We start from the raw sequence: 15,057 nt of genomic DNA on the forward strand, positions 1-15,057 counted from the left end.
GGTATCGAACTGCTGCACCACATCATCAGCAAAAGGCAGACCGCCGGAGGCAAGAGAAGGAGAAGGAGAAGGAGAGGCCGGCCGAGGCAAAGAAGGAACGACCAGAGCGACCTCCCAGGAAGCCAAGGCCAATCCCTCAGAAGGACCCGACACAATGGCCACGGTCACCTCCGGGGCGGCCAAGTCTGCAGCGGCACCATCGCCAGAAAGCTTCGTAGCCCCTGTAGCCACTTCACCAACAGTATGCTGTGAGTCCTGAGGCTCGGTACTCAGTGGCGCGACGGAGGGCTGAGAAGAAGTCAACGAAGAAGCGAGAGAAGACGAAGGACTGAAAATTGATAAAAGAAATCGTCGATGAGAACCAGAAAAAAGGAGAACAGAAGCAAAAAGATGAAGCCATAATCTACTCACCCAGCCACCTTCTTCCTCGCAAAGACAAAAGAAGACCTCACAGGGGGACCACGGCGGCAAAAACGTCCCCGCCACTTGGCGACAGGAGCGGTATAGCCGATACCGGAGCCCCAAAAGAAGCCAAGGCTAGAGCCGTGGAAAAACTCGACACCAGAGGTGCGGAAGAGCTCGGTACTAAAGCTACCAAAGAACTCAACACCGGGGCCTCAGAAGAAGCCGGCGCGGGAGCCTCAGAAGAACCCATACCCGACGTCCGGTTACTTCAGAAAGATCAAGACTAAAAGTCAAGACAAAGAGGAGAAATTCAATGGAAGGGGAATATGAAAACAACTCACCGCCGCATGATGAGGGGTACCTCATCATCCTCTTCCCCCTTGGTCTCAACCAAGGCCACCAGAGCACCCGCTGAAAAAAGAATAAAAGTACTCGGTTCAAGATAAAAACAAGAAAACAAAGGGATAGAGAGTATAAAATATGCTCACCTAAGAGCATGCTAGCTACAACTGGAGTACCTGGAAGAGTACTTGGCTTGCGAGACTTCTTGGAAGCAGGCATGCCAGATGAAGACCTATCCGTTCGCCCCCTCTTCGAGACACTACGAGGACCGCAGGGGACTAGACGAGGAACATATTCTTCATATACATCAACAAATTCGGAAGAAACTCTAGGAAGCGCTGTGGAGATTGGGAACTTACTGGTTGCGGAAGCTCTAGCAAGTTTCTCCCTAGTTTTTGCCATGGCAGGGAGAACATCAAGAGGGATCGGGTCAACAAAGTTGCGCCCAAGCTCCTATGAAAAAGAATAAAACAACAAGACAGAGAAAAGTTAAACAAAAATGGATACAACAAGAATACATAAAGCACCCAAACAAAGAGAAAAACAACTTACAGCTGGAGGCGGGTTGTTGGCAGAGAACTCAGAGACAGTAAGCGGGACAACGCTTGCTCCTTTCAGCATCTTCTAGAGACGCTTGAGTACCTCCTCATCGGTCAGCTCAAGAGCTAGAACCATGCGGGAAGGATCCTCAGCCCCAGAGTACTCGAAGCCGAGGTGCCCTCGTTCCTTCAAAGCCTGAACTCGGCGACGAAGAAAACTCGAAACAATACCGAAACCGGTTCAACCCTGCTATTTCAGCATACTAATCCTATCAAGGAATGGCTGGATTGCCTAGGCCTCAGCGGGCAACACAGGGTTCTTATCCCATCGGTCATTAACCACGGGACTAGATCCAGAGTGGACAACAAGGGAAGGGATCAGATTGACGGCATAAAACCAATCAGTATGCCAATCTCTTACAGAATCGACCAGGTCATAGTCAAAGAACTTGCTCTTAAGACCCTAGCGAAATTGGATCCCACAACCACCAAGAACACTGGTTTCTTCACGGTGGGGTTGGGGTTTCAGGCGAAAAAAGTAACGAAATAGAGAAAGAGAAGGGGGAATTCCAAGGAAAGCTTCGCAAAGATGAACAAAGACTGAAAGGTGGAGAACTACATTAGGAGCAAGATGGTTTAAGCAAATCCCAAAATAGCTGAGAAATTGATGAAGAAAAGCAGAGGCGGGAAGGCAAAGTCCAGCGCGAATGAAAGAGACAAAAGAACGATCTCACCAGGACCTGGAGCAGGGACCCGATGCTCGCCTAGAACTCTCCATTCAGCAAAAGCCTTGCTCTGGATCAAGCCGTCACTGACAAGCTCACGGAGCTACTCTTCGGTGGTTGTCGGAGTCGGCCAAGACTTCTAGGCGGCCCTCATGGCAACAAACTCCTGATTCTCGATCACGGAGAGTGATGACTCCTCATCCATGAAAGAAGACTGGGACTTACTTGCGGTTTTCTTCTTACCCATGAACTAATGGAGGCAAAAAGCAATTAGGAGAAAAGAAAGCCTAGACAGCGGCTCTAAAGACGGCGGCGGCAATGGCGACGGCGGATGACTGAGAACTAGGGTTTGAAGGCAAGAGAAAGGCAGTAAAGAAAAAGAAGATGAATGGTCTTTAAATAGATTTCACAGCGTTAAAAACGGCTCACCAGGCTCGTTAAAACATCGTGTGAGAACGCAACGGTCCATTTACCGACACAGCTAAAATGACGGAGGGCACAAATCCACACAACGGTACAATTCAACGGGCAGATTTCAGACTTATCCATTCAGCACTACTGCGGAGTTATCAGATAACTACAAAAACAACCCATCAACAAAGAAGAAAAGAAGGGCAACTTCACAAGGAACATAAAGAACTCGGTTCTTACGGAAAGAACTCGGGAATATCATGAGCAACCGGGACTACAGCAGAAAAATAAATAACAACTCAGAAGACAAGATTCTTTTCATTACAAGCAACTTCAAAAATAGAAGATTACAAATCTTACAAGACCCAACGTACTCGGTACCACAAAAAGCAAAGTAGCAAAGAAGAACACGGACACGGCTGGCTCTGGAACGACTACGTGTCCCAAATTGCTACTCGGAAGAACAAACCGCCATCGGCTACACTGTTTTCTTCAAATGACGGACGCAGTGCATCCAAGGCGGAAATCAGCAGCACGGCAGGACAACATAGAGCAGAGAAGGCCGACAGGCATCTGTCTACCCAAGACCGATGTGATGCTGGATATGGTGTTGATCTGCACCGAACAGTCTCAAGACAGGCGACGAGGATCAACCCAGAACTGCCAGATGAAGGAACGAAGTCCACATCACAAGACTTCCTCCAACTACCGCCACGTACATCCTGGTACATTGCTGCTGCGGGATTAGCCTACCTCTAATCCCTATCACAAGACTTCCTCCAGCTACGACAAGACACACAGGAACTACAAAACACGCCCGGGGGCTGCTCTACTTCACAAACTACCATGTTAATGATCACAAAGGTTTCAACAGAATGTTCAATGGATGAAAACAAACACTCTGGGAGGGTATTTATAGATCAAAGGAGCGGTGCACATGGACTAGGAGTACCAACAAAATAAGCCTAGCAAAGGACACAGTGAAAAGATAGGACTCAATAATGGAAGACTCAGGCGAGAAGGAACAGTACTCGAAGACAGGCATATTCGGAAGAATATACCGACACAGTACAACCCGTGAACGAAAGACATTTACACTCAACCACCACCATACAACTACATCTGACAAACAGCAGACTACCGGAGGATACGCCAAAACTCTGCTTTCGAATTCCTCCTGAACAAAACAACCCGGATATATGCTCGGGGGCTGCAAAAGGAGAGGTATACAATTCTAGGGAACAACTCAGATTCAAGATCCTCCAACTTTTTGTTCCAAATAGTAAGAGGCTCGGGGGCTAACTCAGTGAGTGCACTTTTTCTCCAAAAAAGCGCACGTCACTCAGAAAACTTCTTCAAGACAACAATTTTTCAAAACAATATAAGATTCAAGACCCTCCAGCTCATTGTTCCAAATAGCAAGAGGCTCGGGGGCTACACTCAGTGAGTGCACTTTTTTCTTCGAAAAAGTGCACGTCACCAAGAAGACTTCTTCAAGACAAAGCTACTTCAAGGACTCCTGACCAAAAGAAGCCGGACCGAGCTATATCCGAGTTCTTTTAAAAACAACCCGGGTATACGCTCGGGAGCCTTTCAACAAAGAATCGGGACGATTTCAAGAAAAGACCCTCAAGCTCCTTGTACCAAATAGCCAGAGGCTCGGGGGCTACATCCAAATAGGAGTACTTTTTTCTTCAAAAAGATACGCAATCACGCAAAGATCTCACGAAGCGCTGCACGGTTTCGCTTGAGAAAGCACTCGGACGACGCTTGTTCCTACTTAACGAGGCTTGAAGGAACAAGACGAGGCTTCCAGAACTCAACCGTGAAGTGCTCGGGGGCTTGTCGGTACGGGACCCACGGGATACCCCGCAAGGAAGGGAGAAGACCTAGTCTAATTAGGATTCTTCCCCTGTAATCTTAGTAGCAGTATTACTCTGTAATCCTACTAGGAACTCTCATTGTAAACCGACTAGAACTCTGGCCTCCTGACTATATAAAGGAGGGCAGGGCTCCTTAGATTGGAAAGTTCAACACGATACAACGCTTCATAGTCAATCCAACGCAAAGGCAAACACCGACTGGACGTAGGGCTATTACTCGATCTGCGATCGAGGGCCTGAACCAGGATAAATCGACTGTCTCTTTCGTTAACCATCGAGTTCTGCATACGCTGAAGCCCGAACATACTGCCCCAGATACCCCCGTGGTAGGCTATCGGTGATCAAACATCGACAGCAATTGGCCATCCGAACTTTGATGCTACCGTTAAAATAAAACCACCGTCCTGGCCCAGCCGCCGACCACCCACGGTTACTTATTAACCTAACGACTCTTATGTGAATTTGCTTGTGGCAAACCGGCATTCCACTACAATAGTACAAGTAAATTAATAGCTGCTGGTATTATTATTTTTTATATGGGCGGCGTCCATTGACGCGTAAACTCTCCGTCAATCGAGTTTGACAGTTGTCACCCCCTAAATCATCACAACATATAAACACCCATTCAAGATATTGCAACATCCAAAAGAAAGTCAGTACTGCAGCATGCCAGTTTTCAGATGTTTGATTAGAGACGTGGCAACATGTATGTATCATTCAGAAGAACAGCATCAGGGTCACAGGGTGGAGTTTGCCATAGCCGAGAGTCACGAAAGCGAGATGGAGCCCAAGTCGCCTGCGGTTGCGCCGCGCCCTGTACATGGCCGCGGCGGAGGTCATGACTCATGGCCAGGACGACCTCCAGGCCACTGGCATCGGCGGTGTCTCTCTGTTTCATGTGGTGATCGAGGAGATGAGCTGAGGGTGGTTGGAGCTTGGAATAATGTGTGGATTAGGCCGTTAGGGATCGGCCAGGTCTGCTGCCTCAAAAATCAGGATATACACCTTCCACGTTACTTCCAAAATGAGAATTCTTCTTCTTCTTTTCTTTATTTTTTGAGCAGAAAATGAGTATTCTTCTAGATTACGAAATATAAGCAGCGCTAAACTGGCCACAGACACCACAGCCAGCCAGCCTCTGAGCCGTTCAATCTCCAACCCCGCAGGGAATGGGCCACGTTAGGCCACTATCATCATGTGGTCTAAGATGTCCAATGTCCTTGTGTTGTACGGGCCACGGCGCCAGGATGACACTTCCGGCCCGTCGCTGCGGGCGACGTATCCAACGCGGCACCGGCCACGCCGCCCACGACGCACCAAGCACGACGCGTGGTGCTAATGAAGCCACCAAGATTCATGGTGTACAGGTGCGATGCGGAGGTGCCCAGCGATGTGCAGAGCATTCATTGATGTTTAGCGTGGAGTGTCTTTGACGTAAAGTAAGCGACTCAAGAGATAAATGAGAGTGAAAACTCTTGTTCATTCATGGATCTATGATTATATATATATATATATATATATATATATATATATATATATATATATATATATATATATATATATGTGTGTGTGTGTGTGTGTGTGTGTGTGTGTGTGTGAAGGGACAACTTCTGAAGGGGTGTCTTCTAAGAGAGCGGTTGATCACTAGTAAAGTGATTCATAATAATTCCTCTTAATCAATAGCGTCATCCATCACTTAGATCAATGTATTGGATAATTTCTCCAAAAACCCTGTAGAAAAAATACGAAGAAATATGTGTGGACATGCCATTAAAACTCCTTAAAATCTAGTGGAAAAAATAAGAAGAAAATAATATGGCATATGTTATTATTGTCTCGTTATAAACTTATATGGGAAACCTCGGAAGAAAAAACCCATAACCAAATTTAGAGAACAATAAATATGATCTGAGGATCATAATTATAATTATATGTCTTTGATACCTTCTCAAAAACCCCTGTGGAGGAAAACAGAAGATATGGCATGTATATGTCTAAGATACCTCCATATAAAAACCCCGGTGAGCAAAATAAGAGATATGACATATAAACTTGTATTGATATTGCCTCATTAAAAACCTTCTACGACAAACCTGTGTGGGGAAAAACTCATCGAGAAAAAGAATATAATATGATGTTTTGAACAGGTTATAGTTTCAAGAGGAGTCTCTCCCTGAACCTTGCAACTCTCAAAGTCATCGCATACCGATCTCAATAATACATTGTGAAATATGAAAATTGGTAGAGACTTTGTGAATAATCTCGTGAAGTTCTCACTTGATTTAGTTTGCAAGGTGTTTATCTCCTCACTTTCGTGAGAGTAACACATTTTTATATAAGGAAATATAGTGATATTGCTCATATATAACATGTTTACATTTAAGCAATACAAGTTGCATTATCTTTAAAGATAATAGCTAGTGATTCGATGAAATCAAAAGTGACCATTCAATTAGCCATACATGTTAATGTAATACCTCAGAATGAGGAGTGGAAGTAGCCACTAGAGTCAAGTTTGATGACTCCCATGAAAATTTACCACTATAATATCAGTATATGGTCTAGCATTATGGGGATTAGCTAGCCAGTACCTCTATACCCAACTATGATCATATCTTAATTCATATAACAATAAATCAAGATCCTTTCTGCCATATAGATATCTGTGGATATCCTCTTTGACTCCCACCTTTCGGTGTTATAGAAGTTGCGCTATTTCAAGCTATAGCAAGTATCTGCAGATGCAATATCAGGCCTGTTGCGATATGCAAGATACATAAGCACTTTGATGGCACTAACGTTATCATCCCAGGGTCTGAATCTATATTGATCTATATTTAGGGATTGAATGACCAATAGTGTTGGAAGTACAATTGTCCAATATTATTTGGATATTGGTAGACAATATCAATTGAATATTGGGTGACTGATGTACATGCTTAAGCTACAGACTTAAGCGTAATTTGGTTTTACCTAAATATAACATCTCAAATTCCGTCTTATATGATGAGTACCTATTTTTATATGTGTCATATAAGATGTATAAAATCCAATTGGAATTTTATTATGATCACACAGGTGAAATCATCCAGATGGGAGCCATCCTTCTGTGGAAGGAACTCGTCTAGTCAGTTGTACCACAATCAACTTGACTATCTCAAGTCATAGAGTGACTTGATTTATACACAAATGTATGTTATGGTTTGCGTTTGATTCAGAATACAAAGTTCATTTAGGACTTAAAATCCGAATCTATCCAAATCAAATTTGGTCTGCCTGTTATCGATATAGGAACATAATTTCCACACATACCTATTCGATATAGGAACATAATTTTCACACATACCAATAGGTATGTTATGCTAGATCTCTGCATGAAACCTGATTAAAAACACTATCTGACCTAAGGCCATCGAAATCAGATGGGCTCCGGATACCCTTGCTGAACCAATACTCAACCAATTACACGTAGTTTGTGCAGGTGGCTTTGGGTGCACACTGGGACAGAGGATAGTGGAGGCCAAACTACCAACTTGGTTGACAGAAGTTTAATGGCCCCCAAGATATGAAGCAAGTTGAATTCTATATATCTATAATATGTCACGATGGTTTCATGTTGGAATGAGCAATCCAGGCCCCTCTTGGTATTGGGATATGCTCCGCCGCTCGGTGCACGACTACGAGGATGGCCTAACCAAGTACTCCCTCTATCTAGGAGGAATGCAATTTTAGCATAGTATCACATTTTTTATCTTAAGTTTGACTAATTATAGATTAAAAGGCATTAATATTTATTAATATCAAATAAATATAATTAGATTAATTATGAAATGTATTTTCACAATATATTAATTTGGAGTCATAAATGTAAATAATATTCACTAGAAATTTGGTCAAACTTGAACTACTTTTATCGGCACGTAACCCGTACTTGCATTCTTTCTTAGACGGAGGAAGTAATTGATAAGAGCATCTCCAGGTGATCCAGTTACAACTCCACAACAGATTGGTAATATGGTTGTCCCAATACCCTTTTCAGAGTATTGAAGGAGATAATTTTGTAGATCATCAATCAATGTAGACTACACCTATCATTGTGTTTTTATTCTTTTCTTCATCATCTCACCACTCCGCCCAAACACACATATCTCTTCTTACCTGTCGCATTCTCTCTCTCCTCTCCCGCCCCCCCCCCCCCCCCATTGAGCCTATCTTCAGGGAGGGTGGCTCCTACTCGATTAGTTCATTTCCTCTGGCTCCCCACTCCTCTCGGGTCCCACTAGCCGCCGACCCTCCTACATCCCCCCTTCCCAACGACGAAGGATGGCAAAGGTACTCCTACTACACACGTACGGAGTAGTGCGCCCATAGTGGGCCTTGGCCACCAGAAGGTAGCTTATGGGTCGCGTATCTATACATCTCAAAGGATGATGACCCACCCTGAAAACGATGTTGGGCTTGCACTGGACCACCAGTTCCTCTCTTTTCTCGGTATGGGCCGCGACGGGGAAAACGATGATGACACCGCCGACACGTGTGTAGTGCTGTGGGCCTGTGGCACGTACGGACGTACCGAATTTTTTTTAGCCTTTTTTTCAAAAATATTCACAAATAGATCCCTGGTGGTTTGATTTTTGTTTATGGACCCTGACCACGGCGCCATGGCTTTTGGCGCCGAGGAAACACGTCTCGGCGCCATGGCCAATGACGCCGAGGTCTTGGCAAGGCGTCGGACGTGGCGGTGACCTGGCGCCGACGTGGATAAGGACTAGGCGACGTAGATCTTGGCGTTTGAAATAAAACAAGTATAATTGTTCCGAGAAACATGCAACAACACTATTGCGGTTCAGCTGGTTAGGATGCACGCGACTTAGCTCAAAGGCCTAGGTTCGAACCCCAGCGCTGAATCTTTTTTTGCTACATTTGTATAAGCAATAGAACAAGAAAACTTATTTCAAGAAACATGCTATATCTCAGTTGTAGTCTAGTTGGTTAGGATGCTTGGCTTTAACATAAGACCTAGGTACAAATCCAGCAGGCAAATTTTGTTTGCTGCATTTATTAATCATTTTTTTTGCTTACTTAGAGGGTGTTTGGTTCTTTAGTCGCTCCTAAAATTCATATCACATCGAATATTTGATACTAATAAGGAGTATTAAATATATATTAATTACAAAACTAATTACATAGATGGAGGCTACTTTTCGAGATGAATTTTTTAAACCTAATTAATCTATCATTTGCACATGTTTACTGTAGCACCACATTGCCAAATCATGTGCTAATTAGGCTTAAAAGATTCGTCTCGCAAATTAGTCGCAAGTTGTGCAATTAGTTTCAGAATTAGTCTATATTTAATACTCTATACATGTGTCCAAACATTCGATGTGACAGGATATTTAGGAGATCCTGTAGAAACCAAACAGGCCCCCCTTAGTTATTACTAACGTCCTGGGATCCACCAAACTTTGTTATTATTAACATGAGAGAACACTATTCACTAATTTATAATTTGTTTTGGATGAAGGATACATCTCAAGGTGTATTATTTATATATTATCTAAATCCAAATCCTCCTTATATTATCATAATCATGGATGTATTTATTTATTTATTAGTTTATATACCTCGGTAGTAGTGTTTTTCTTATGAGGAGGAGATCCTCCTCCATTCCTCATCAAACTTAGTTGAACAGTTCAAATGATAATAATATGGACCTCTTAGTTAATACATTAAGCCCATTCTTCTTGTTAATTCTATTTCATATAAAATAGGGAGGTATGCAAATTAAAGAGATCAACACTAAAATAGGGAGGCAAAGAAAATTACACTTACTTAATGTAAAATATATTCTTTTATTTATTTACTCTTGTCTCGCAAGCCTTCAACTTATATATGATGACAAAACCATATGCATGTAAGTAAAAGGACAGCCAAGCAACATGATATAAATAAACACGTCACTCAACTCAACTTAATCGAGGTACATAATGTTTTAAAATCAAATAAAAAATAAATTAAATATACAGTGTACTGTGGAATAATGAAACAATAATATACAGTGTGCGGTGAAACCCATGACACTAATAATAAAGGAATAATATTTCTTGTTGTAATTTTTTATAAAAATAAAAAAAATTAAAAAAATATTTGCTATTTGGGTTCGAGCCCAGGTCTGTGGGCTGAGACCCGTCCGTCCAAACCAACTGGACCACAATGGGTTCATTGCATGTTCCTCAAAATATTTTTTCTTTTTCTATTGCTTATAAAAATGTAGCAAAAAAGAATTAGCGTTGGGGTTCGAACCCAGGCCTTTGAGCCAAGTCATGCGCGTTCTAACCAGCTGAACCACAATGACGTTGTTGCATGTTTCTCGGAACAATTATACTTGTTTCATTTCAAACGCCAAGATCTATAGGGTCACAGCTCGGCGTCGATGCCATGCCCACGTCGACGCCAGGTCACCACCACGTCCGACGCCTCGCCAAGACCTCGGCGCCATTGGCCATGGCACCGAGACACGTTTCCTCAGCGTCAAAAGCCATGGCACCGAGATCAGGGTCCATAAACGAAAATCAAATCATCATAGATCTATTTATAAATATTTTTTGAAAAAAAGCTGAAAAATAAAAAAAAATTGCCACGTACCAGACGCGGCACCGACCACGCCGTCCACCGACTACTAGAGGCGGTGCGGACCATGCCGGCAAAGCTGACCGGCATCGTTTACTGATACGTATTTAGCCACGCACATGTGGTCCACCTTCGCTGATCAATGCAATGCATCAAATTACTTTGCGTCCGAACACGCCTCCCTAGGGGTGGGTCCTAAACAGAAACAAATCTCTATTCTTTTGTGTTTATCCACCTGTCTCTCCTAAGCCCATACCTCAATCCCCCTTGTGTATTTACCCGGCCCTAAAGCAGCGTGGCTGTTTATCCGTCCACCCCCTTCTCCAGTGCGTGCTCGTTAGGTTGTCGCGCCGTTTCCTTTCTCCGTTGCCAGCTGCGCTGCACACCCTTGCTCCCTACGCGCTCACCTGCGTGGTAGCCACCGGCGTCGCTCGACGTGGCTTCTCATCCGTCCGCCGTCTTCCCAGCGCGTGCTCGTCGGGGTGCCGCACCGTGGCCTTCCCCCCAATCACCGGCCGTGCCGCGCGCCCCCTCTCCCTGCGTCGCTCGCTCTCTCGCCTTTTGTCCGTTGCCCATCGTCGTTGGGCGTGCCGCTGATCCCGCTATGGCCGCTGGGGCACACGTGCCATGTCGCCTCAGGTCTTCTCCGGTCGAGCTAAGGGCACCCACGAGCATGCCTGGCGCTGGTGGTGCTCGCAGACTGTGGCTCGCCGCCGGCTCCCGCCTCGACGGTCGGAATCGACTGGCCCGGCCTTCCCTCTCCTATGCTGCATATGTATGATTTAAATATTTCAGATTTATGTTGTAATTATTTTATCTTGATATTGCAAAAGTAGATCGAAAGATGTTGCATTGTATATGTTGCAAGTTTTTCAGAGGCATGTTACAAGCGTTTATTCAAAATGTTCAATCTGTTTCCAGACATCTGTTGCAATCTTTTTTTTATCTGGATGTTGCATATGTTTTACACATATGTTGCAATAGTATGTTCAAAATATTTCAGTTGTTTCAGTCTTATGTTGCAGCAAATGGTTTCATGTTGCGAGTTGCAAATCTTGATGTTTCGTGTGTTTTACACCCATGTTGTAAGTGTGTGTTCTAAATGTTGCATCCACTTTTTAGACGTATGTTGCATTCAAATATTTCATCTATGGCCAGGTTCGAGCAGGTTGGGCATGGCGTGCGCGCGGGGGGGGGGGGGGGGGGGGGGGGGTCGGTGGACGGTGCCGCTGGGGCGGACGGATGGTGGTGTTGCGGTCGTAGCGCGTTGGGGGCGTGCTCGTTCTCATCTGCTCATCCCGGCTCCTGAGTGCTGCCCGCAAGGAGGGAGAGGAGGGGGTCATGGGCGACCAGCGGGCAGAGGCGGGGCGAAGTGCGTGCGTGGGGGGTGACGAAGACGGACGGGGTCAGGGCGAAGGCGGACGGGAACGGGCTGCGCGGACATTCGGGACGCGCGCGTCCGTCCGGACGTCCAGGCGCTACCCACGTCCGACAGGAATTCTAAAACTTCGGTATCCACATATTCTATTGGAACGTATTATGTGTTCCTAAAATCGGTGTCCTAGATTTTATTTCCTAGATTTCAACAATCCGGTACAGACGGTACCTATGATGCTGCTTGATAACCAAATTTCCACTAAAAGGAAAGGGAAATTATTGTAAACGGTGCGCCACCGCATCGTTTGCGAGCCTCAGAATAAAAAAAATCTGAGTTCCGTAGAGCACTGCAGTGTTGCCTCGGCAGTCAGCACCTTGCCCCTTCCGACGCGGCTCTCTCTCCATCAAGCCGACGCTCATTGAACTACAGCGACTATCAAGATTCAAGACGACGTTCGACTTTTATTTGTCGAGCTACGAACGTAATGATGTGGAATCCAGTTCCAGAAGAAGAAACCGAGGTGACGAAGGAAGGAATAGGATTCTGTAAAGCGACGACAGGCAAATACAAATCATGCACGACTGCAACTTAGGTACTAGCTAGTTGAAGAACAAGGCCCACAGCCCGCCGGCGGCCGTGGCCACGGCCATGCCCCAGACCAGGGCGTCCACCGGCGGCGGCATGAGCGGAGCCACCCTGGACGCGAACATCGCCGTCAGCAGCGCGGTGAGCGCCCAGACCGCGGCCTTGACCCTGCCGCTCCCTGCCCTGCCGCGGCGACGCTCGAACTCACGGAGGCAGACGAAGAGGAGGACGAGGGCCGCGTCCGCGACGAGCACGAACGCGACGGCGCCTGCGTCGCCCCAGGATTTGCAGACGGCGAGCGCCGAGTTGCACGCTAGGACACTGAAGCCTACCTTGGTTAGCCCAGAATAGCTCCGATCCATGCGATGCTCACAGTCACAGGGGAGACAGGGACCGGGTGCCTGATCGTAGAAACTAGAAAGTTTTTCTTTTCCCTGGGCGGCAATGCAGCGTTTGAACTTAAGCCTACTATCGTTTTATAGCCGTTTCCCGCTAGGCCGCGGCCGGCGGGGCGCTATTTTAAAAAGTCGTAGCTCGTGTATTTAAAATTCCAAATTGCGTGGTACTTTCGGCGCTCCCTTTCCAAATTCAAATTTTCGTGCCCGCTAGCCTGCACCACAACCATGTCCGAGTGGGCGACCACACACACCAGTAAAACAACACAGGCAGTAAAATAAACGGTAATTCTTGGTCCATTCGTCCGAGGCCTTGTTCAGTTGGAAAAATTTTTAGCGAAATGGTACCGTAGCATTTTCGTTGTTATTTGACAATTAATGTCCAATCATAGTCTAATTAGGCTTAAAAGATTCGTCTCGTGAATTTCGTCTAAACTGTGTATTTAGTTTTATTTTTTATTTATATTTAATGTTTCATGCATGCGTTCAAAGATTCGATGTGACGAAAAATCTTAAAAAATTTTGAGAACTAAACACTACCTGAGCTTTACTGGAGTGTCGAACAGACACAGGGTGTAGGGCCATGTGACACAACGTTTATATATTATATCGAGTTAATTTAACATCACCTATCCATTCATTCGGCTGCCCGCTCCGCTCCTCCTACACTGTTCCTGTTAGATAATGCTGTGCGCGCCTGCCCCGCTCCTCATGCCGCTGTTCTGGCCGATGCTCCGCGCGCGTGGCCTGCTGCTGGTGTAGTTGCTCCTCCTCTGCTGCCCAACCCGCCCGACGATGTCACCGGCTTAAGAGCAACTCCAACTAATCCCTCAAATTTTGCCCCCCTATTCCTGCAAATGAGAGTCCCTCATCCATATTTCATCTCCTACTCCTCAGGGTATTCCAACCGATCTCCTAAATTTTTCCTACTTTTACACTGTATTGTCATAGGCCCTGTTTATTAGTCCCACTTGTCAGCTTTATGGAAGAGAGAAAGCAGGATGAGGGAGAGGATGAGGGACTCCTACATCTGGGAGTTTATGAGAGAGAAATGAGAGTCCCTCATCCATCGGGGCTTGAATAGGGGTTCGGTTGGAGAGGTTTTTGATGTGTTTGAACTCTTAAAATAAGATGAGGACTCAAGTAAGAGTTCGGTTGGAGTTGCTCTAAGGAGAAGCGCTGGGCCTTGGCACAGAAACCCTCCGGCCTCGCTTCTTGCTATAGCTACGGTTCCCGATGCTGACGGCGGAGAAGGTCGCACTAGGATATGATGCATGTTGCAAGTGTATATTTGAAATGTTTCAAATGCTTTAGAGGTATGTTTTAGTTGTTTCACATGGATGTTGTAAAAGTAGATCATGACATTGCATATGTTGCCACTATTGTATCCGTACGTTGCAAGCGTATATCTCCAATGTTTTATCTGTTTTTTTAGACTATATTGTAAGTGCGTTTATCTGGATGTTGCATATGTTTCACACATATGTTGCAAGTGTTTTATCTCGATGTTTGCGTATATTTGCAATGGTTTTCAAATTTTTTTCAAGTGTTTCAGATGAATGTTTCAAGTATTTTATCTGTCCTTTTTATATGTTGCAAGTGTTACATTCGGATGTTTCAAAAGTAGATCAGATGTTGCACATGGAATACGTATAGAAAGCAGGAAGGGGCACGAGCAGTCCCCATGCGGGCGACTAGTTTGGGCGACGTGAGCCCACGCGTGGACACACGAAACGGAGGGGAAACCGACTGCAGTCGTAG

General features: G+C 45.2%; 1 protein-coding gene across 1 annotated transcript; it reads right to left on the reverse strand.

Annotated features, from left to right (window-relative positions):
* Positions 1-12,837: 12,837 nt before the first annotated feature.
* LOC136529820 (uncharacterized) lies at positions 12,838-13,332 on the reverse strand. The gene has a single exon (XM_066522883.1). The coding sequence runs from the start codon at positions 13,261-13,263 to the stop codon at positions 12,916-12,918; it is 348 nt and encodes a 115-aa protein (XP_066378980.1). The 5' UTR covers positions 13,264-13,332; the 3' UTR covers positions 12,838-12,915.
* Positions 13,333-15,057: the final 1,725 nt, after the last annotated feature.

This window comes from Miscanthus floridulus, chromosome 19 (genome assembly GCF_019320115.1).
Source record: "Miscanthus floridulus cultivar M001 chromosome 19, ASM1932011v1, whole genome shotgun sequence".
NCBI lineage: Eukaryota > Viridiplantae > Streptophyta > Magnoliopsida > Poales > Poaceae > Miscanthus > Miscanthus floridulus.

Excerpts from the sequence above, each read along its gene's own strand:
- LOC136529820 (XM_066522883.1), bottom strand. The coding sequence starts at position 13,263 with ATGGATCGGAGCTATTCTGGGCTAACCAAGGTAGGCTTCAGTGTCCTA.